Raw genomic sequence first — 22372 nt, forward strand, 5'->3', positions numbered from 1 at the left:
AGTTGCCGCCCGGTGCCGGTCAGCCCTGAACCCTTTATCAGTGATGTTTTCCCTTTGCACGGAGTTCGACTCCGTATAAGGCAAGCCGCTCATCCTGCGGTGAGCATCCCACGCCGATGTCCATGAAAGCAGCTCTGAGATGCAAGTAAAAACGTTCAAGGCAGCCCGGACCGTCTTCGTGTGCTGCTTCACTTTCGCGGTTCTATGGCAGCTCTGCCTGAGCCATTTCCAACCCTCGTTCCAGTTCATCCCTCTTGGTGGCTATACCTCGGCTCCCCAGATCGACTGGTCCCGATTCGCCTACACCCAATATGCCACCAACAGAGCGTACCTCTGCAACTCGGTGATGTTGTTTGAGACCTTGCATCGCCTAGGCAGTCGAGCCGATCGCCTGCTGATGTATCCATCGGACTTCTCCACCGACGACAACTCCAGGGTTGCGAAGTTGCTCCGCAAGGCCCGCGATGAGTATAGGGTCAAGCTGGTCCCGGTCGAGCTTCAGCACCGGAAGGGCGTCGACAGTAAACCACCCATCCCACCGGTGACTTTCCCACAACTGACAGCAAGCGCATTCCAGAGACCTGGGCAGACAGCTACACCAAACTACTAGCTTTCAACCAAACCCAGTACGATCGCGTCTTGAGTCTGGACTCCGACTCGACTCTTCTCCAGGTAAGCTTTGTTGTTTGATCCGGACCCGCAAGTTAGGGTAGGGCAGAAGGCGCTCACAATAGCCCTACAGTCTTTGGATGAACTATTCCTGCTCCCGCCATCGCCCGTGGTCCTCCCCCGGGCCTACTGGCTCAGTCCCGCGAGCCGGACGATGAGCACTCTAATCGCATTAATCGAGCCCTCTGCGTCCGAGTTCGCCCGCATCCAACGAGCGATCGCCGACGCCGGGCCGAACGAATTCGACATGGAGATCGTCAACAAGCTGTACCAGGGCCGCGCGGGGGATCTCCCCCACCGACCTTATTACCTCCTCACCGGCGAGTTTCGTGCCAAAGACCATACCGCCTATCTCGGCGATTCGCAGGACTCCTGGGACCCGGTCGAGGTCTTCAATCAGACAAAGTTCCTGCATTTCTCCGACTGGCCTCTTCCCAAGGTTTGTAAGCTGAATCCCAGGGCATATAGAAAGCAACTCACGGGAAGTTTTCCTCGTATATAGCCGTGGTTCCGAGCCAACACAAGTATCATTGAAGCGAATCAGCCGACGTGTGATCTGGACCCCCAAACGGGTATCCGTGATGACTGTCGCGCGCGAGATATCTGGCGCAGCATCTATGATGATTTTGCCTTGAGACGACAGGTATGAATTAATCCCTCTATCTAGCGTCTGTGCTGGATTGGCGTTGTTGTTGACTCTGCGTGTAGGCAGTGTGTGATATGACAGTCAAAGATGTATACACAGTATGATGGTGCTTTTCATACTTTCTTGCTCTTTTTTATCATCCTCATTTCTGTTGTTAGAGGAGGGTATTTTCGGTATGCCTGGTTAGCATGCTGTGTAGTTATATTGGGAAATCCTCAGGACAGCGTTGGTTTGAGAAAGGTCAGATGTGGGGAAATAGATCTCTTCAGCTCAAGATCATAGACAGATTTGGTCTGACTTTGTCTGGCGGTGTCATATTTGTGCAGGCTAGCTTTTTAGTTTTCTTGGTTTGTCTTTGAACTATATTTTGACGCAATAGCCTACCATGGTACGTGATGAATCTTATCTCTGGGAACAAAGGTCCGGGGAAGATTTGTTGACTGCGTGAATCTATACGTGAACCTGGAACGGACGGAAGGGAATGTAACGTAGAAGGATCAATGTCTTGCACTGCAAGGGGCAGAGGAAAGAGTCGCAACGCGAAATGATGTGATGCCACTTGGAGTGCTTTAGAATAATTATCAAAACACACAGGTAAATCGGCCGGTCGCAGGCCGAGCAAAAAGAAGGAAAACAAAAAGAGACCTCTGAGTGCATCATCCGTGAATCGAACACGGGCCTCATCGATGGCAACGATGAATTCTACCACTAGACCAATGATGCTACTTGATACCATACGTCGGTGGATAAGATCATACAAGCCAAATCAAATAATACAGTGCAAAACCTGCCGCTCATCCACATCAGGCAGTAAGTATACTTCCCAGGTTCTTTTGAGAAAACATCCCGTACGCGACATTCACTATTTTAGCAACTACTCATTTGCAGACCAGTTGATGGCCCCGCTAATCGACGATCATGAGTACGACTTACATAAGCACCACGACACTGAACCCTATACAGGAAAGCAAGAAGAAAAATGTCGAATGCACTGTAACGTTACCAGCAACCTAGCCATGGCGAGAGGGGTACAGGCACTTGGCCTGCAGCGTAGTGAAACCTCATCACGTCAGGCAAGACCGCAATCCCAGCCACCTTCCCGGCAGGTATGCGGGGGTCCTTGAAATACTCAGTCTAAGTCACCGCCGGCATGCCTTTGTTGCGAACAGTTGCTTCTGCCACCCTTGGCCACAGCCATGAAAGTGAGTAAGAGTGACCTGTCGCAAAGCCAATCTTGCTAATATCTCCAGCTCCTTTTCTTCGTCATAGGCCTCGCTCATGCCATTGGCATTGCTCGCAATTCCTACCCCCCGACCGGGGGTGGCACAAAGCGCCTGACTTTCAATGAGACCGTCGTGCGAAAGGCAATTTCGCCGTCGCAAATATCAGTGGAATGGATTTCCACAGCAGATGATGGGCAGTATGTCTACCAAGATGAAGACGGTGGTCTGAAGATCAACAATATTGTTACCAACCAAACGCAGACCCTCGTTGCAGCCGACCACGTCCCGCCAGAGGTGTACAGCTACCAAGTCAAGCCCGATCTCTCGGCAGTCCTCTGGGAAACCAACCATACTAAGAAATACCGACATTCATCGCTAGCAGATTACTACATTCAAGACGTCCTGTCGTTGCAGCTTAGCCCTCTCGTTCCAGACCAGAACGGTGACATTCAGTATGCCCAATGGAGCCCGGTGGGCGACACGATCGCATTTGTCCGGGGAAACAACCTGTTCACCTGGATTGACGGGGTCGCTGCAGCGATCACCACGGACGGCGGGCCTGATATCTTCCATGGTGTGCCGGACTGGGTTTACGAGGAGGAGATCTTGGGGGACCGGTTTGCACTATGGTTCTCTCCCGATGGGGAGTATCTCTCCTTCCTGAGTTTCAATGAGACAGGCGTGCCGACCTACACGGTGCCATACTACATGGATAACCAGGCGATGGCGCCGCCGTATCCAGTCGAGATGCCGATCCGATACCCGAAGGTATCGCAGACCAATCCCACGGTGCAATTGAACCTTCTCCGCGTGTCTGAGAACCGCGCTCTAACCGTCCCGATCGATCCTTTCGAGTCAGATGATTTGATCATCGGTGAAGTCTCCTGGCTCACTGATACTCACACCACGCTAGCCGTCAAGACATTCAACCGCGTTCAGGATCGTCAGGCAGTTGTGGCGGTTGACACTGCTTCAGGGCTGGCGAGAACCATCCACGAGCGCGACGGCACAGATGGATGGATAGACAACACTCTTTCGATAAACTATATCGGAGCGATCGACGACAGCTCCGCTTTATACTACCTCGATATCTCCGACCGGTCGGGATGGTCCCATCTGTGGCTCTTCCCTCTGTCGGGTGGCGAGCCGACCGCTCTCACCAGCGGCGAATGGGAGGTGACTTCGATTCTCAGTGTCGACAGAACCAGACAGCTCATCTACTACCTCTCCACCCAACGGCACAGCACCGAGCGGCATATTTACTCAGTATCCTACCGCACGTTCAAACCCACACCCCTTGTTGATGACTCCTTGCCCGCGTACTGGTCGGCATCGTTCTCCGCGCATTCGGGATACTACGTTCTCACCTACAATGGCCCCGATGTTCCGTATCAGGAGCTCTACTCCGTCGACCAAAGCGATCCTCTGCGCACAATCACCGACAACGCTAAGACCGTTACTCAACTCCAGGACTATGCACTCCCCAACATCAGCTACTTCGAACTACCCCTCCCCCATAGCCCCACAAACGAAACCCTCAACGTCATGCAACGACTGCCGGTGAATTTTGATCCGACCAAGAAATACCCCATCCTATTCACCCCCTACGGCGGCCCCGGCGCGCAGCAGGTCAGCAAAACATGGCAGTCCCTGGGTTTCAACGCCTACATCGCCTCCGACCTGGAGCTCGAATACATCACTTGGACTGTCGACAACCGGGGGACAGGTTACAAGGGTCGTGCATTCCGCACACAGGTCTCCAAGCGCTTGGGACTTCTGGAAGCGGCGGACCAGATCTACGCCGCCCAGCAGGCCGCCGCGCTGCCCTACGTCGACGAGGACCACATCGCGATCTGGGGGTGGAGTTTCGGCGGCTACCTCACAGCCAAGGTCATCGAACAGGATGACGACGGCGATGGCATCTTCTCGCTGGGACTGATCACGGCGCCGGTGGCGGACTGGCGGTTCTACGACTCGATGTACACGGAGCGATACATGAAGACGCTGGCGGAGAACGCGGGGGGCTATGCGGCCAGCGCGGTGCGGCGGACGGCCGGGTTCCGGAGCGCCCGCGGCGGGGTCCTCATCCAGCACGGCACGGGGGACGACAACGTACACTTTCAGAATTCGGCGGCTCTGCTGGATCTGTTGGTCGGCGATGGGGTGTCCCCGGAGAAGGTGCAGGTGCAGTGGTTTACGGACTCGGATCATAATATCAATTATCATGGGGGGAATGTGTTTCTGTACAAGCAGTTGGCGGGGCGGTTGTTTGCGGAGAAGATGCGGGGGGAGGAGGGGCTGAGGCATGGTTGGAGTCGGAGGGGGGTCGCGGTGTAGTGTACCGTAAGATGACACTGAAGTGAATGATATCAATATCGGGGCTCATATGAGTTTCTCCAGGAGTCGTTTCAGTCGGTAATCCCTCAAGTAGCCATAACCTGTCCTTCACAACGGGCCATCCTGTAGCTTGACATAGCCAGTAGTAGCACTACGGGTAGTCGCAAGATGCTAATTCCAATACTATGAACAAAAGCCCATGATGAGGTACAAATCACAACTAGGTAACCTAGACAGCAACCGATCTCAAAAAAGTACATTGAAGCATTTAGCTGCAAGCCGCGTGGCCAGAAGAAAATGTTAAAATAAGTCGATGAAGTGGAATAGACCCCTAAGCGATAGCCATATAATACAAGAACTTCCACTGCTATGTACAATACAGAACCCCCACCCTCCCCACCTCCCCACCTCCTCAGCCCCTATCCCAACCCTACACCACCGGCAACAAAACATCCACATCCTTCCCATCGACCCAGCTCCCATGCAACCCCCAGCACAGCCGCACAGGCAGCCTTATCCTGGTTTTGGCGCGGGGTGCAAATCCCTGGTATCGAGGAGATGCAGTTAGTAGTCAGGGATGATCATCTCTCCTCCCATCAGACCTTTGAAAAAACTAGTTACTGTATGTACTGTACTACAACTCGCCTAGGGGATCATTCAACTAGTCTTCTGGATTTGCTCTATTCTGTAAACCCGGAGTTTCCAAGAGCCAGGAACCAGGAACCGTACTCTGCCAACAGTGATTCCGGGAGAGGATGAATCAGTGACCGAATTTAGTACTGCTAACTCCAGACCTGAACCAAAGAGGTAAGTTAAGGGGATTGATAGCGATGATGGCAATATAGCCGGCATACCTACCTACACACCGACACTGTGCCTTTTGCTGGTTCGGATCCAGTTGCCGAATGTAGTTGCATGGCATGGCCTCGACCATTGAGCCCTGTTGGTGGGCGGAGACCCGGGGGGTGTGGGGGAGGGGGGGGGGAGCATGGTTGGAGTCGGAGGGGGGTCGCAATGTAGTGTACTGTACCTGGTAGTGAGTGGTAATATCATTAATGGCCGATTGACTCACCCCCTACTGGTTCTACAAGGAATGAATAGGACCAATCCGCTGCAAGTTGCAAGCTACGTAATCAGAAAATACATCATAAAATAACTTACATGAGGTAAAATAGACCATTGAGCGATAAATCTAGATTACAATATTTCCAGTGCTATACACAATACAACACCCCCCCCCCCCCCTTTAGCCAGTATTCCAACCCTACGCCACCGGCAACGGAACATCCTTCCCATCAACCCAGCTGCCATGCAAGCCCTGGCGCAGCCGCACAGGGAGCAAGATTTTGGCCTTGGCGCGCGTGAAATCCCTGGTATCGAGGAGATGCAGCTCACTGGCCATGGTATCGTAGTTGCTGACCAGGGCCAACACATACCCATCCCCTTCGACGGTCGACCCCTCGCGCGGAATAAACACGGGCTCCTGGACCATATGCACGGGCCCGGGGAAGTAGACCTCCGTCCTGCCGGTATGGTTGTCATAGTGCGCCAGCGAGTTGTACAAGGGAGCGCCACCGCCGAGCCTGGGGCCGATGCGGGCGAAGTCGGTGCCGCGGGCGGGGTCCATCAGATCGAAGAAGCAGTGGCGGTAGGGTTGCATGGCGAAGCGGTCGTCGATGCGGTAGAATTCCGAGTTGTCGGCGTGAAGGATGCGCGGGGCGGGGAGGTCGAGGTTTCCATCCGACCCAGCGGCAGCGGCAGCGGCAGTGGGAGGAGGGTTGATGGTGGTGATGGTGATGGTGAAGCGCACGAGCCGCGAGCAGATCGTGCTGGGCTCCGGGGCGTTCCCGGCGGCGTCGGGCCACCAGAAGAAGACGTTCTGCTCGCTGAGGCCCAGGTCGACGTGCAGCTTGCCGCCGTCCTCGAAGGCGTTGGCGACGTGGCCCGGGAAGGCGTTCCGGTAGCGGAACCACCTCACGTCGGTGGGTTGCGCGCCCCGCCGCGGCAGCACCCCCAGGTACAGCGGGGTCTCCGGGCTCCATTCCCAGTGCTCGCCCCCCTGCTGCATCCGCCCCAGGTCGCACAGCTGCGGGATCAGCGGGAACACCACCCAGTTCTCGGTGACGGCGAAGTCGTGGATCATCGCCACCACGGGCGCCACCAGCCACACCGTCTCGGTGAATCGTCCATCGCGGCTGATGCTGTAGTAGCATACGTCCGGCGTGCCGTCCCCGCGCGCCTCGTACCCGAAGCAGACCATCTCGCCCGTCCGCGGGTCGACTTTGGGGTGTGCGGTGAAGGTCACGCTGGGAAGCTGGCCCTCGAAGTCGTACAGCCCCTTGGTCGCCAGGGTGATCGGGTCCATGGCGTACGGGGGCGAGTCCTCCTTCAGGGCGAGCAGCTGCCCGTTGAAGTGGACGACGTTCGTGTTGGCGGTGCTGCGGACTTGGAATTCCACGGCGTCGGTGAATTTGTTGCGGTATTTGCCTGGCGAGTTTGGAAGGTATCAATAGGAGCCCCTGGAGACGAGTTCGAATTCTCGTGGCAACTCAAACGTGGTTTTTTTGGTAGTTGGTGATTGGGTTTAGGGCTGGCTCACCGATCAGAGCTCGTCCCGCCTCGCGCTCGCGCACGAATTTCTCGGTCCGCACGTAGCGCTGCTTGTACGAGACCTTGCCGTCCTTGAACCGGAAGGCGGACACATTGCCGTCTCCATTGAACCACTGTACCCGAGGAGTCAGTTCTGGCTTTTAGTCCAGGAAAGTCCGGACTTATCGTACCGGGTCATTCTCAATAAATGGAGGCAGTTGCGGATCGGGCATCACGCGGTAGAACACCCCGTCGATCTCCTTGGGCAATTCGCCCAGGATCTCCAATTGGGACACCTCCCCTTCCATCCGACAAGGCTTCATGAACCCGGAGAATTGGGAGCGGTCGGGGAAGGCCGCCCTAACTTCGGAGTTGGCCATGCTTTCAGGGAGCGATTTAGGAAGTATTGTTGCTTAGGCAAGATATTGTCGTCCAGATTGGGACCGGCGGTGGGCTATATAAGCAAGCCATGAAGGACTTGGGGCTGGTCGTGTTCCGATGCATATCTTTCAAAGTTATCATGCGTAGTAAGTGAGGGGAATCTTGATCGATACCTCGCCCAATCACTACAGCAGTTCTGGTCCACCCAGCAAGAAAACTGGGGTAAAATGTGGGCCCGGAACTTCTCCGGGGTGTGAAAACTCCCGCTGAGTCAGGATATCACAATTTATGCGGAGCAGAGTGGTTTTAGATTTCCTCGCTTGCAAATTCGGTAGTTCTATATCATTGCCTTCATATTTGTGCTTCCAACTACCGTGACTGGGACCCGCGGTTTCCTTTACACTATCGATGCTCCGCGGTCGTTCGCAACCGGCCAGATTGCCTCATTTCTGGCCAAATAGGACTTTCATAGCCCCCGGCTTTCCGCTGCAGGATCTAGAGGCCAACTACTAACTCGCTACTACGATCCGGAATATCACTTGCTACCGACTCAATGCCTCCCCGATCAAGATCTACTCCCCCCAGTATCGCGGCATTGACTGCCTTCTTGGAGATGCTGTCCCCCGCTGCAGCAGGTGGACCACGTAAATTGCTAGTCAAAAAAGAGATGTGATAAATCTCACCACCCTCTTTGGAGTATCGTTACCGCAGCACGGGCGATGCCTGTAGGTATCTTGATTCTCCAATAGCCTCGCCAAGAACTATGCAGACTATGTGTTAGTCTAGGTAGCGGGTACTCAACTGAGGCACCGAGACCATTGCAGAATCACGTGACCAGCATCATGCGCTCCGTGTCGAATCCGCGTGAGGGACTTTTTAATTCAATGATTAGTTATTCTTTCGCTTCCCCCCACTGCTCAACTACGCTCCTTACGAGCGGATAAGCTGTCTTCCTGTAAATGAGGCGACACTACTCTATCCCTTGCTGAGTCTGCAGTACTACTGTACTGCATCTAACCCATTGGCGCTATCGAGCGGACTAGCGCGATCGAGATTCATGCCCCGCTGCTAATCCGCAATGAATCTACCCTGTGATTTACCGGTGTGGTAAACGGAGTGAGTCTCTCACTAACTGCACCTGCATTCGACGTAAGAAAACTGGCGGTCGCCAGTTCCTCAGGTGACGACAACAGCATTGTCCCCCATGTCGACGATCGGCAAGCAGGTGGAACCGTGGGGGTGTCTCTCCGCCCCCTCCACCTCTCAGACGAGCCAAAAGTGCAGCTTGGTGTGACAAAAGGGTTAGCAATGGATACGTGGCTCGCACCTTTTCAGCAGACTAGCTTGCTCGGCAAAGTCTGGAGCGGGGTTCAGCTTCTGATGTCTATGACTTAAATGGCTTTTCTCCCCCCTCATTTCTCCCCGACACCGGAAAAGCTCCTCCGTGACTTCCCCCGCTTTTTCTGTACCCAGCTACACAACAACCCGAACCAGCTCTCCCCTCCCAGAGCATAACAGGGACAGAGACACCAATTCACCATGACCGCCGCTTCAGCCCAGTACCTGCCCGGCTCGGTCGACATCCCCGTCGGGCAGTTCCCTCCGACCCTTACATCCACCGATGTCGACCCCGAAGCTATCGCCTCCCAGCTGGTGGACACGATCAACACAGCCCTCAGCAAAGGGGACATCGAGGCCATCAGCAGTCTGTTCCTGGAAGACGGCTACTGGCGGGACCATCTCTGTCTGACGTGGGACTATCGCACCGCCAAAGGTCCGGAACGAATCCAGGCGCTCCTCAAATCCGCACAGCTGCCGACCAAGATCGAGGTCGATCGATCGACCGCTCTGCGCACACCGCACGTGGGCGCGATTGACGCGTTCGGAGATGCGCAAGGCGTGGAGTTCTTCATCAAGGTCTCCAGCCCCGTCATCAGCGGGACGGGTGTCGTGCGTGTGGCCGAAGTCAAGAGCGAATGGAAGATCTTCACCTTTTTCACATCTCTCCGAGATCTGGTTGGCCACGAGGAGAGAGTCGGTCATCGCCGGCCCTTGGGAGCACAGCATGGCGCGACCAAAGATCGACGGAATTGGCAGGACAGGCGGAACGCAGAGCGCAACCTGGAAGGCGAGCCTCCGGCGGTCTTGATCATCGGTAAGCATTAATCACCCTACCAACTTTGGACATCGTGAATATGCCTCTGACAAACATCATAAAGGTGCCGGACAAGCCGGCCTCACCGTGGCCGCCCGCCTGAAAATGCTTGGAGTCGAGAGCCTGATAGTCGACGAGGCGGACCGCGTGGGCGACAACTGGCGCAAGCGATACCACCAGCTGGTGCTCCACGACCCCGTGTGGATGGACCATCTCCCGTACGTGCCTTTCCCGCCCGGCTGGCCGGTCTTCACGCCCAAGGACAAATTCGCGGAGTTTCTGGAATGCTACGTCAAGCTCTTGGAGCTCAACGTGTGGACGCGGACCAGCGTGCAATCCACCTCGTGGAGCGAGGCCGACGGCCGCTGGACGATCGACCTGCAGCGCCGCAGCGAGGACGGAAGCACCACCGAAACCCACACGCTGCAGCCCCGCCACGTGATCCAAGCGACCGGCCACTCCGGCAAGAAGGCGATGCCCACCTTCAAGGGCATGGAGACCTTCCAGGGCGACCGTCTCTGCCACAGCAGCGAATTCCCCGGCGCCAGCGACCTGAGCGGAACGAAAAAGGCCGTGGTCGTGGGCGCCTGCAACTCCGGCCACGACATCGCGCAGGACTACTACGAGAAGGGCTACGATGTGACCATCGTGCAACGCAGCTCGACCTGCGTGGTCTCTTCCGCGTCCATCACAGACATCGGCCTGAAGGGCCTCTTCGACGAGGACGGCCCGCCCACCGAGGACGCCGAGCTCTACCTCTGGAGTATCCCCTGGGAGGTCTTCAAAGCCCAACAGATCAAGATCACGCGGGCGCAGACCGCGCACGACCGCGCCGTCCTCGACGGCCTTGCGCGCGCCGGGTTCCAGGTGGATGACGGCCCCGCGGGTGCCGGCCTGATCATGAAGTATTTCCAGCGCGGCGGCGGCTACTACATCGACGTCGGCGCCAGCCAGCTCATCGCCGACGGCAAGATCAAGGTCAAGCACGGCCAGGAGATCGCCGAGGTCCTGCCGCACGGCCTGCGCTTCGCCGACGGCTCCGAGCTCCCCGCCGACGAGATCGTCCTCGCCACCGGCTACCAGAACATGCGCACCCAGGCCCGCCAGATCTTCGGGGACGCGGTCGCCGACCGCGTCGGCGACGTCTGGGGCATGGACGCCGAGGGCGAGATGCGCACGATCTGGCGCCGCAGCGGCCACCCGGGCCTGTGGTTCATGGGCGGGAATCTGGCGCTGTGTCGGTATTTCTCGAGGACGTTGGCGTTGCAGATTCTGGCTTTGGAGATGGGGGTTGCGAAGTAGGTGCGTTGTGCAAGGCGGGTTGTTTCGGGGGATACCTCGGAAGAAGCTGGATAGGAGAAGAAAGGGCTAAATCAAGCGTAACTTGGTTCTGTCGGAGGAGCACGATCGGATCCATCATGCAAGACATATTTCAAGAGAGAGAGAGAGTTTGTGTACGGAGTACTGTATGATCCAATGCATACCAATGCATAATGCATAAAACATGAGCACTGTACGAATGTGCACTGTAAATCCCTCAACCGGATCAAACCCCCCTTAGGTAGATTAAGCCCCGCAAGGCGGACGGACCCTTGTGCATCATTATTATTTGCAGAGACTAGCAGACCGCAGACTAAGCGGAAAGCAAACGGGCCTCGGGACCGGTCGCCGTACGCCGGAGAACCAACACCATCACGCGGAGACGGGCGGGCGGGCCAGAACTTCTACTAGTAACTAACTATTCTCCGGGGTCGTTCTCTAGGTACGGAGTACTCATTTCCCTTTCTCGGAGAAAAGACAAAGAAAGTTTCCATGACACTATCATCTTTCCCAAAGCCAACATTGACTCGATTTGGATATCATCGACGTACCGTACAAAGCAAGAGTCCCTGACCGTGACCCTGAACCCTGAACCCGGACACCTGGCCTGGCCCAGCTGGCCCTCTGACTTTCCCCAAAATACAAACACCGACGATCACCAAACACCAACAACACGAACACCTAAAAACTCCAAGCTAAAGTTTAAAGAATAAACCCCGGACATCCAAACAATTTAAGGAGACTACAGTAACGAAAAGAGACATGAAAAAACAAATCAAACCCACCCCTCCATCCTCGCCGCATAGATCCCCACCAGCAAGGTAATCGTGTAGAGCACATCGACGCGCTCCTCGCCCACCCCGACGGCGGCCAGCACCCGCCGCCGCAGCTGGTCCTGCTGCTCCCCGCGCAGGACCTTGATCCCCTTGTGCGAGAGCCCGGCCAGCCAGGGCCGCCGGGGGCTGCGCCGTTGATCGCCGGGGTTTGGATCGACGGGGCCAGCACTTGTGGTACTAGTGGTGCTGCCCCGAATGCCGAGGAGGAAACTTGCCGGGTCGTGGTTTTTGGGCTCAACGTTGTCGCATTCTTCGTCGTCGTTGTCGTCGTCGTCGGGGGTGGTGGACGCCGAAGACCGATGGGTCCGCGTGGCTGCCGATGATCTTGGCGGGGGGGTTTTGTGTTTGGGTTTTTTCTTGGCGAGTTCGAGGGTGAGTTTTTGGGGGGGGTTCGGCGAGGAGGATGATGAGGGGAGGACTTGGAAGATGTAGCCTCCGCGGGAGGTGCGGGAGGCGAGGAGGGTGAGTTGGAGTTGGGGGAGGTAGATTGCGTTGTTGTTGTTGTTGTTGTTGCTGTTGTTGTTGTTGGGGGGTGATTTTGTTGTTGGTGATGTTGATGATGATGAGGAGGAGGACGCGGGTTTGTGGTCGGTGGAGCTGCTACTGCTAGTCGCGGCGCTAGTGGTTTTGCTGCTGCTGCAGTAGTTGGTGTATATCACTCCTACTACCGGGCTGTCGGTGCTGGGACTTTGGCTGCATGATGCAGGCAGATTCTGGTAGGCGTCGCTTTGGACGACGTACAGGTCCTGGCTGTGTAATTTGCTGGGACAGCCGGGGATCGACTTGCCGAGGCTGGAGGGGCGGTAGATCTCGAGGATGGGAAGCGCGCGCGAGGCGGAGAGGAGCTGTTGGATCTGGAGCAGGAGGCGCGAGGTGAAGCGGAAGCACGAGGTCGATTTGGGCGGTGGGTGCGCGAAGGGGAAGACCTGTTGGGATGGCGATTTGGTCTTCGCTGTGGTAGGCCTGCTGGTTTGGAGTTTCGTTAGAGATGTGGTTATAGGTAAGTGGTTAAATTGCAATATGCAGTACATCCTCCGTACCTGGATTGGCTGGAGACGGTACTATCCGTGTCGCTATCAGTGACGCTCATGGTTGTTTAGGGCGGTTGATGCCGGTGTCACTGCCAGTGTCACTTGTTCACTTGTGAGTGTTGACAATCAAACTGAATCTTCAGGAGCAGCTGGGAGACTTTAAAGACTTTAAAGTCCACGATCATCCACATCGCTGTCGCTGTCGCTGTCGCTGTCATCGTATTCGTACCTTCAGCCCTGCTCCGCACGGTCATTGCGCGGTCGGGGCTGTTTGACCGACTGTGTAGTCGCAAATCCTGCGACTATCTCTGCAATGCTTCTTTTTCCTTTTTTTTCCCCCATATTTCTCCTAACGCCTAGTGCAGCTGATTTGACTGGTGCGACTGGTGCAAGTGGTACAACTGGGCCAGCCAAGAACGGGATTCTTTTTTTGGGGGCTGCTCTTAGTCTCTCTTACGTACGTAACGGAGGTCAAACGGGGGGTTTCCAGCGGCCGAGAAGGACTCGACTGAACACTAAAACACTTTAGCTCCGCTGGGCTGAATCGGAGATCGTAAGCCCCGCTGCCGGACTGACCTTTTTGGTATCGGGATACGGATACGACCGAGCCCGTTGCCGCCTGCTCCGTTCCGTGGATTCTTGGTATTCTCTTGGTTGTCAGGAACGGTTCTCTCCCAAAGATACGAGTACGATCAATTACTGATCCCTAGACTAGGTAGGTTCTTTGACCCTGAACAACGGAACTGCGACAAATCAAGAGTGGGGTATCATTCTTTCCTTCATCTAATCTTACATAACTATCTCCCAACAACCGTCAACAACATCTAGTAAGCAGCGACAGCATAAGCAATGTAAGCACAACCGAGCCCGCGGTTGAACACCGCCCCCTGAATCCTGCTGCTTCCCGCGGGAGTCGGAACTCACTCCCGGAGTCTCCCCCAATCTTCCATCTCCTCTACATTGACCCCTCGGCGGCGAGCAAGGGCGCCGAGTTGCTCACACGTGGCGTCTGCGGCGCGGCGTATTTCTTCTGGGATCTCAGTACGCTCTTTTAGAGGCCAACCGGCAGATCCACTTTCTCTATCCTTGTAACAAAGATCCATCTGAATCGACAACCTCTTCAACTCCGGTAGAAAGGTTCTCGATGCGAAGGCCTCCTCCCACTCCTTCCAGCGATCACTCTGCGTCAGCATCGCCGGTCCGCGCAGGCGCAACGTCGTCAGAGTCCGCGGGAACAGCCTGTATAAGGCGTGTAGGTGGGCCTCATCACGGAACACCTCCCCGACCGAGAGTTGCAATGTCCTCAGGTTTTCCATCTGTGGTAAAAACTGCACAAACATCTTCTCGTTGGTCTGCTGAAACTCGCAACAACCGTTCGTGGAGCTGAGGTGCAGCGCGGAGGTGTTCCGGACAACATGCGGCAGGGCCAGGGTCATGCGGGCAAAAGTGCACATAGCATCGTTCTCGACGATCTCCAGCGTCTGGAGGTTGACCTCATGCTGCGTCGGTGGTGCGTTGTCTGGGTCGAGCTCGTTGAAGTTCGGCCCTCCGTATTTCGCGTCCAACCAGGCCATGGCCAACTGAGGAAGGAAGACAATCTCAATCTTCCTTTCTTCAGGAGTGCCCTTGTGTACCGTGATATATTCCGACTCGGCCTCCCCACGGGCAATAGCCTCCTTGTGTCTATCTTGCAGCTCCTGATTGTCTGGACCCTCGAAACGAAGGCCGCTAGTGTAGTCGAGGATCAGATGAGAGACTCGTCCCTGGCGGATGAATGGGGTTTGAGTGATAGTTCCGGAAGCGGAGCTGATCAGCAGTCGCGAGAGGGGCCAGTGAGGGGGGATGTGTCTGTCATTCAGGTCTTCGTTATACCCTGTATGGATCTCAAGGTTGCGAACCAGGGGAAAGTGAAGGCCCAGGAGGGCCCATTCTGTGTCAGAGGGAGTGTCGTTTTGAATGATGAGGGTGTCGGTGTCTCGTGGAATTAGAGGGAGCTGCAAAGAAAGCTTCTGACGGTGATCGGGTTTGGACTCTTCGTGGGGCCCTTGTACCTGGACCGTTGGTGACGCGGTAGCCATGTTTCGGAGTCTGAGCGGGCGAAGCAGCGTCGCGACCCCTGGGAGTGGAAGTCGGCTGGCGAGGCGTGGTAGAGGATGCTAGAAGAAGGGTAAGTAAAGATTTTCTATGAGGTCGAACGTGTCATGAACTATACCATTGTGCCAATCCTTGAAGTTGGAGAGAAGAGGAGGTTGAATCACGGTTGTCACTCCTGTCACACACATCTTCGTATCCTTGCATCCCATCCCCGCATTCCCTGGCCGGAATATCAGCCGGGGTTGTTTATCCGTTCCTGGCGCTCGTGTTGAGATAGGTCAAGAAAAAGGAGACAAAGTGAATCTCGAAAGACTAGAAAGCAAGCGACAGGCATTTGTCTGCACATTTGTTTGTTTTCCAATAAGCCTTCGGTGGTTCCAGTAGCTGTTGAGAAGAGGTTCGAAAGGCGCGTGGATGTGTTCTTGTAAGCGATCGCTTCTAATGCCATTCGATGCCAGAACGGAAACTTGTATGAGAATCAACAAAAGTGGAATGCTTCTAAGATACCTGGTACTGGTTCTCAGCCTAGTGTGTGTAGATCTTCTGTCTTGGTGGCTGTCGTTGTATGGCCGGTGGGGACTGGGAAGAGCTTAACTGTGTTGAAGAGAGCGCGAAACATAAGAGCTCCAGCCTCCACGCACGGCCGACCAGTTCTACCTGTGTCTTCTCTTCCTCCACGGATAAAAGCTTCTGTCAACCGCAGCCCGATCCACCTAGCAAATGTGTGCTGTTTACATGCGGGAAAACTCCAGAAATCGAGATTGTTCTGTCGGACTACGCAAAACCCGGCCCAAACTCCGCAAAGCCCGAGCCAGCCACGCCCACGCAAGCTAAATCCTCCCGACACCACAACCAGCCATCATTTCACTCAATCATATTCCTAGAGAGCAATTGAAGGAGTTCCAGACATTTCAAACACTGCATCTGCTTACAATGGTCCCACCCTTGCAGGAGGAGCTTTTCTTCATTTTCTGCTCATGTCGGAATCATAAGGTTTGAGCATGTCGTCATGGATTACTGGTGTTGTCAGCTATAAAGGCACCGACATCTTCTGCTACCCCATCCCTCTTTCCCCTTAACTTTCCCCTCATCACCAAAAACCATCTCTCTGGCAGACAGGACGCACCGACAGAATGAGCACCTCAACCCCCAGCTTTGCAATCGCCCAGGCCGTAGGATTAACCGGCGCCGCCTGGCTATCCGGTAAGTTACACCGACCCCCCTACTCTTTTTTTCCCGGTGTCACAACCAGACCACTAATCCCGAACCCCTTCCACAAAAACAGGCAACATCTTCTCCCTAAGCCTCATGGGAGTCCCCCCGCTGATCGAAGCCCACCACACGGAGAAGATCCCCCTCTCGACCGTCGTCAAGCAGTGGCGCACCATCTACACGTACGGCGCGCAGCGCGCCCCGCTCATCGCCCTCAGCACCGCCTCCACCTTCCTGTACCTGGCCTGGAGCGTGCGCGAGAGCACCCCGCTGAGCCTGATCACCGCGCGCCACAGCTCCAAGGTCTACGGCCTCGCGGCGGGGTTGACGCTGGGGATCGTGCCGTTCACCCTCCTGGCGATGAAGAAGACCAACGATCGGCTGTCGCAGTGGGCCAAGGTCAAGACCGAGGCGGAGTGGACCCCCGAGGCGGACGCGGAGGTCGAAGGCCTGCTGTGGAAGTGGACCTGGCTGAATGCCGCCCGGTCGGTGCTGCCGTTGCTCGGTGGGTTGGTGGGGTTGGGGGTGTTTGCGTGATTTTGCGATGTCGAACTATATCTATAATGGGACTGGGGAGTGGTTCAATTCTGTATACTAATGTCGGAGTTAATGGAGTTGGGGGTTACGAGTTTTATCGCTCGGACAGAATTGTGGTAGCTTTTTTGGCCGGTGGACGAGTCTGACAAGCTTCACGATAAGGTGTAGCTAATCGGGTGTCCGATAAGCTTCGCTGCCCTGGTGCCTTGACGTTCTTTGGCAGTATACTCCGTACCTGTCTGTAATTGGGAGTCATTTGGGTCAATATATTTGATTTGTTTAAACACATAGTCAACTCAAACTACTTCGTTCTCGCTGGTCGAGATACGTAGCGTTGTATAAGTAGAGGGTCCGTAGAACCTGAACCGCCCAGCAAAGTGACTCATCCATCGAGATAAATTCGGAGACATGATTCAGGCTGACTCATTGTATATCCCCTTGCAACCATTCCCACTCTTCTGTAAAAATAAAGAAGAAGGATAAATGATTTGAGGAATAGCATTACTCCAAGTGATACCAAGCAAGTCTTTTCAATACACACCCAGTCCCGTTTCCTACCACCCCATCACCGCAACATGAACCAAGCAACCTCACCACCAACCATGCCAGACTCCACCACAACCATCACCCTTACCCCAATCAACCTCCACGAGCCGACCGAATACGCCGCCCTCCAACACCAGCGCACAATCTGCGGCTGGGACCAAACCGACGAAGCCCTCCTCGCCTGGCGCGCCAAACAAGACGCGGGCCTCAAATCCTTCTTCTGGATCGACATCGTCCCCCCTTCCGTCTGCACCTCCGCCTCTACCTCCACCTCCACCTCCTCCACCAGCAGCGACAATAACAACATCAGCAGCAGCAGCAGCCGCCAGAACACTGCGGTGGCGCCAATCCACGCAGGCCACATCTCCCTCGACGCCTACGCCCACCCGCCGGACCCGGACCTGGCCACCGCCGACGGCACCAACCTCACCATCCAGTCGTTCTTCATCCTCCCGGCGCACCGGGAGGGCGGGCTGGGCCGGCGCGCGATGGCGCTGGTCGAGGAGCGGGCGCGCCGCGACCCGCGCTGCCGGTACGTGACCCTCAACGCCGTCAGCAAAGCGTACTACGCGGACCCCGGGCGGCGGCGCTGGATCGAGCGCATCCGCGGCGAGGGTGGCCTGCCGGTCGCGGAGTGGTATGAGAGGATGGGGTATGTGCGGTGGAAGACGGAGCCGCGGTACACGGACTGGACGCCGGAGGGGGAGGAGGTGGTTCTCGAGGCGGATTTTATGAGGAAGTTGGTGGGGGGCGTGGGGTTGGGGTAGATGGTGGGCTCTGGGATGGGTTTAGTGCGCTGTGCTGTGCTGTGTATATGGGGTCTGGGGGATGGAGATAGGATGGCTTGTATGTACAAAAGGTTGGTGGGTGTTGATAGGGATGTGCTGTATATATGAGAACACGTATACGTTTATGTTGATTTCACATGGGTGAGGGCTGGATTGAGGTCTTGCTGGGTCTGTCTTCACTGAGATATGCTGGACCTTCACCTTCGAGGCTTTCGATGCTGGGTGTGGTTGTTTGTGTTTGGAGCGTGGTGAGCAGAAACACAGTAGGCTACGTGATTAGACGCCTATCTTTGATTGGCTGTTTAATTACTCTTGGATATCGATGGTCAATCTATCAACTCAGGGCCGGTGATGTACACATTTGTGAGGCTACTTTGATAACAGCATACTAAGGCTGGTCAAAGTAACACACAAAGATTCTGCTTCCCTCAACCACAAAGTCTCAGGTGAAGTGAAGTCTCGCTTAAGTGGGTCTTTACTCTGTCGATGACTTCTCCCCACCTGGAGGAACACACCCTCACCTTTCCTTCCTGTCTTCTCCATCGATGGGACAACGCGACCTTGCAACCCAAGTGCAGATTGCAGATCGTTTGCTCACTTGATTGCACACGCTACTCTCTATCATCGCACCATGTCAACTCTCATCGAGCAGCATCCTCCGGGATACTTGAACGAGTACTGCGGTGGTCAACTGATCGGCACTGCGGTTTCGTTCATCGTCTTGGAGCTTGTCTTCGCGGGGGTCCGGTTCTGGGCCCATAAGAGACAGAGAAGAAACTGGGGTGTGGATGACTGGCTCATGGTTCCAGCCCTTCTGGCCAATCTGTGTGTTTGCATCACAGGAATAGGCAAGTATGCCGTTTTCTATCTGGGCTGATCACTGTAAATTTTATGATCTCACTTCTGTTGGCGTCTTCTCTTGAAAATGAGAGGCTTGTTGAGTCGAGATTCCGTGATATCTAACGCGTTGCGCAGTGATGATCCCTGTTGCCGGCGTTGGCTATCACATCGACAAGATCTTGATGGAAGCGCCATGGAAACTCGTTCAGTTCCAGAGAGGCATTTTCGCTGGGATCTGGGTCTGGGGCTTGGCGATAGCTCTGCCCAAGCTGGCAATCCTCGCTTTCTACCTTCGCTTCTTCAAGTCTCGGAACGAACGAATTGTCACCTATGTCCTCATGGCCATCATCGCGTCGACCTATGTTGCCATTTCTTTGGCTCACACTTTTGCATGCATACCCGTGGGGTATCAGTTGAACCCATTCAAGCCGGGAACAGGTCAATGTTTCGATACCAAGGCATTCTATCGTTGGATGTCCTTCCCCAACATCGTCACGGACGTTGTCATGCTGGTCCTGCCTCTCCCCATGGTCTATCGGTTGCACACCTCGTGCCATCAGAAGATTGGGCTCGGGATCATATTTGCGACTGGCGGAATGTAAGTACATAGTCCCTTGTTATGCCTTTGCAGCATCGTACAGTCGATGCTTACCGTTGACTCGGGGGCTAATCTGCCATTCAAACTTCGCTTTCTTAGAGGCCTTATTACCTCCTGCTGCCGGTTTGCGATATTTTACAGCGACACCGAACGTCGGGACGATACTTGGAAGGCGTCGTCTCTGCACATGTGGACTGAGATCGAGCCCGGGGTGTACTTCCTCGCTGCGTGCATGCCGTCCTTTCCACCCCTGATCCAGCTTCTCTGGACTCGGTTCGTCAGGTCCAAGAGAGGTTCAAGTCAGACGTATCCCTCCGGCAACAACAAAATCGCCCTCTACACCATCGGAGGAAGTGCCCGGCTCCAGGATTCTGTCCCTCTTACCCCGTCCAACACTCATGAGGATTTCCCTCCCTTGAGCGACGATGAAGAGGCAGCCCGTAAGCCTGCGATCCCGGACTACGACGATGGTGGGTTCCGGCATAGTGTCGCGTACGCTGATCTGGCTGGCATCGAGGCCGCTCGGACTGGGAGTCCACGTACTCTTAGAGAAATATGGCCTCCCAGGAGAATCCGAATCAGGGAGACAGTCAGCGTTCGACATGACGGGTTTGGCACGCTGGACAGTACCTGAAACGTCTCAGACGGCTCCAGTCGGTCATGGTTTGAGACCAGGCGGAAAGTGCCTTAATAATGGGGGAATCTAGCTGAAAAGTGAGAAGTGGGGGAAAGGGAGGAGTGGATAATCAGAAGGAGGAGTTCAAAAAGCGATGTGGCAATCAGTGTATCTTCATGTATTTACACTTGAAGGTTGTGATTCAGATGATGTACATCAGTGCAGACAAAAGATGACTTGTTCATGCGTGACTGGGATGCCTGGTCGTTGCATGCAATGGTTCAAAGCACGTTTCAGTAAGAGGAAACTTCATCCTACTGGGCTGCCCTGCTGCCTGAGGCCCAATCCACTGGTTCCCTACGAGGCAACCACCATAACCATCCATCCATCCATCCGTGATTCATCCATCAACTCGAAAAGACGCTTCCTTTTCTCCCTCGACCACTGTCACAATTCTGCCCGGCACTTGACCGATCCTGCGGGCTTCCATTGCCTGGCTCACATTTAATTACCAGGTGCGGTGCTGCTTACAGGAGAATCGAGCCCCTGGCCGAAGACTTCGAATTTCAGAACACGGCCATGACTCCTCTCATACCTGACGATCTTCTTTTCGAACCCCCTCTTCCATCCACCAAAGCTTGTCAAATCAACACCTTCGAGTCGGATGTCTCGTCTCGCATGGCAACTCGTACACTACCGTCGTGTAGTGTTCAATCCGTTCATTACCTAGTTGAACTCAAAATACGTACAGTACTTCCTATTAACGCCGTCACGCCATCGGCTGAACAAACCGAACACCCAGGCACCTGCATAGAGACAGTGCGGATATTGAGTGTGGAGTATGACAGCTCTCACGGGCACCCCCGAAAAGGGTAGATATCGGCAGGGGTTCATGGACCGTGTCCTCGGATCGGTGCAGTGGCGGCATCCCTTGCGGGATCCAGACCCTGGCTGAACACTTGCATGGAACACCAGCAACAGACATTCCAGATTCGGTCAGGGGTAAACCATCCAAACCACTCGCAAAAGGCTAAGTCGATGATCATGGCAGGATCATTGACTTGTTTGGATAGGTCAGATCGGGATCGATGGCCTCGAACATGGGACCTGTCAAATATGCCAGGGGAATGCGAGCATCGAGGAGTTCGTCCCAGCAAGAGCATGGACTCTGCATCTGGAGGACCAATGCACATCCCCCTATTCTCCACTGCAATGGCAGATCATGATCACTGCTCCTGGTCATGAGCACACGATAGCCTTCGCTAATTCACGCAGAGTAGATCCATCATACATGTCACAGTTGAGCCCAACCCGAGCTACCTCATGGAAAGAAACGTATAAAGTCGCCGTCAAATCCACAGCAACCATCTCTTTCTCATCAGCATCAAGCCAGCTTCTCCTTTCACTCCTTTCTACCCACCTCAATCGCTCACCTCAATCTCCAACTCTTCAAGATGAAGACCTCCGCTCTTTTGTCTCTCCTCGCCGCTGCTGGCATGGTTGCTGCTGCTCCTCTGAATAGTATGTAAACCGCCATACCACCATCACCGCATACTTTCTAGGACTGAGAAACTGACGGTCGTGAAGACATCCCCGCAATCCCTGGCGCCCTTGCCGATGGCGTCAAGACCCCCGACACCCACAGCAGCCTTCCCGACACCCACAGCAGCGTTCCTGACACCCACGCCAGCCTTCCCGACGCCCATAGCAGCGTCCCCGACGGGGCACAAATCGTCAACGCCCCAGCGGCCAAGGTCCCTGCCGCCAATGTCCCCGCGGCCAAGGTTCCCGAGGTTGGTCATGCCGCAAGCCGCCGTGGCGCGCCCGTCAACATCGGCGGCGTGTCCGGCGACCATGATATCGACGGCGACAACAACATGATCGCCTACCCTCCCGCCCAGAAGCATGCTCCCGCTCCGGCCCCGGCTCCTGCTCCTGCTCCCGCCCCGGCCCC

At 55.3% G+C, this 22372-nt stretch overlaps 11 protein-coding genes and 1 non-coding gene across 12 annotated transcripts; 7 read left to right on the plus strand and 5 right to left on the minus strand.

Annotated features, from left to right (window-relative positions):
• Positions 1-20: 20 nt before the first annotated feature.
• Positions 21-4875, plus strand: dppIV (prolyl dipeptidyl peptidase DppIV; the record flags this gene model as incomplete). The annotated part of the gene is made up of 5 exons (XM_025653296.1): positions 21-521; positions 578-672; positions 743-1108; positions 1172-1312; positions 2566-4875. The coding sequence occupies exons 1-5, from the start codon at positions 140-142 to the stop codon at positions 4873-4875; spliced, it is 3294 nt and encodes a 1097-aa protein (XP_025497977.1). The 5' UTR covers positions 21-139.
• Positions 1968-2038, minus strand: BO66DRAFT_t320. The gene has a single exon. It is a non-coding gene; the product is annotated as a tRNA-Gly (tRNA).
• A 1264-nt stretch (positions 4876-6139) lies between the features above and the next one.
• Positions 6140-8025, minus strand: BO66DRAFT_465186 (carotenoid oxygenase family protein; the record flags this gene model as incomplete). Its single annotated transcript, XM_025652492.1, has 3 exons — positions 7656-8025; positions 7475-7598; positions 6140-7362 (listed from the first exon to the last, which is right to left on the minus strand). Exons 1-3 carry the CDS (start codon positions 7842-7844, stop codon positions 6140-6142), a joined length of 1536 nt encoding a protein of 511 aa, XP_025497978.1. The 5' UTR covers positions 7845-8025.
• Positions 8026-9151: 1126 nt separating this feature from the next.
• On the plus strand, positions 9152-11338 carry BO66DRAFT_247617 (flavin-containing monooxygenase). The gene is made up of 2 exons (XM_025642918.1): positions 9152-10000; positions 10065-11338. Exons 1-2 carry the CDS (start codon positions 9385-9387, stop codon positions 11300-11302), a joined length of 1854 nt encoding a protein of 617 aa, XP_025497979.1. The 5' UTR covers positions 9152-9384; the 3' UTR covers positions 11303-11338.
• A 498-nt stretch (positions 11339-11836) lies between these two features.
• Positions 11837-13567, minus strand: BO66DRAFT_396428 (uncharacterized protein). The gene is made up of 2 exons (XM_025648462.1): positions 13197-13567; positions 11837-13122 (listed from the first exon to the last, which is right to left on the minus strand). The coding sequence occupies exons 1-2, from the start codon at positions 13244-13246 to the stop codon at positions 12096-12098; spliced, it is 1077 nt and encodes a 358-aa protein (XP_025497980.1). The 5' UTR covers positions 13247-13567; the 3' UTR covers positions 11837-12095.
• Positions 13568-13880: 313 nt separating this feature from the next.
• On the minus strand, positions 13881-15598 carry BO66DRAFT_396429 (uncharacterized protein). Its single transcript, XM_025648463.1, has one exon. It carries the CDS (start codon positions 15263-15265, stop codon positions 14108-14110), a length of 1158 nt encoding a protein of 385 aa, XP_025497981.1. The 5' UTR covers positions 15266-15598; the 3' UTR covers positions 13881-14107.
• A 393-nt stretch (positions 15599-15991) lies between these two features.
• BO66DRAFT_396431 (DUF1772 domain-containing protein) lies at positions 15992-17316 on the plus strand. The gene is made up of 2 exons (XM_025648464.1): positions 15992-16484; positions 16567-17316. Exons 1-2 carry the CDS (start codon positions 16415-16417, stop codon positions 17028-17030), a joined length of 534 nt encoding a protein of 177 aa, XP_025497982.1. The 5' UTR covers positions 15992-16414; the 3' UTR covers positions 17031-17316.
• A 316-nt stretch (positions 17317-17632) lies between these two features.
• On the plus strand, positions 17633-18343 carry BO66DRAFT_337034 (uncharacterized protein; the record flags this gene model as incomplete). Its single annotated transcript, XM_025644313.1, has 2 exons — positions 17633-17821; positions 17906-18343. The coding sequence occupies 2 exons, from the start codon at positions 17633-17635 to the stop codon at positions 18341-18343; spliced, it is 627 nt and encodes a 208-aa protein (XP_025497983.1).
• Positions 18344-18352: 9 nt separating this feature from the next.
• BO66DRAFT_396432 (uncharacterized protein) lies at positions 18353-18972 on the plus strand. The gene has a single exon (XM_025648465.1). It carries the CDS (start codon positions 18502-18504, stop codon positions 18754-18756), a length of 255 nt encoding a protein of 84 aa, XP_025497984.1. The 5' UTR covers positions 18353-18501; the 3' UTR covers positions 18757-18972.
• A 50-nt stretch (positions 18973-19022) lies between these two features.
• Positions 19023-20076, plus strand: BO66DRAFT_289246 (uncharacterized protein; the record flags this gene model as incomplete). Its single annotated transcript, XM_025643160.1, has 3 exons — positions 19023-19191; positions 19340-19802; positions 19902-20076. Coding segments are annotated over 3 exons (807 nt in total), but the record flags the coding sequence as incomplete, so codon positions are not given.
• A 379-nt stretch (positions 20077-20455) lies between these two features.
• Positions 20456-21117, plus strand: BO66DRAFT_247660 (uncharacterized protein). The gene has a single exon (XM_025642919.1). The coding sequence runs from the start codon at positions 20573-20575 to the stop codon at positions 20924-20926; it is 354 nt and encodes a 117-aa protein (XP_025497986.1). The 5' UTR covers positions 20456-20572; the 3' UTR covers positions 20927-21117.
• Positions 21118-21962: 845 nt separating this feature from the next.
• Positions 21963-22325, minus strand: BO66DRAFT_444327 (uncharacterized protein; the record flags this gene model as incomplete). The annotated part of the gene is made up of 1 exon (XM_025651585.1): positions 21963-22325. The coding sequence occupies one exon, from the start codon at positions 22323-22325 to the stop codon at positions 21963-21965; it is 363 nt and encodes a 120-aa protein (XP_025497987.1).
• Positions 22326-22372: the final 47 nt, after the last annotated feature.

This window comes from Aspergillus aculeatinus, assembly GCF_003184765.1.
Source record: "Aspergillus aculeatinus CBS 121060 unplaced genomic scaffold BO66scaffold_88, whole genome shotgun sequence".
Lineage (NCBI taxonomy): Eukaryota > Fungi > Ascomycota > Eurotiomycetes > Eurotiales > Aspergillaceae > Aspergillus > Aspergillus aculeatinus.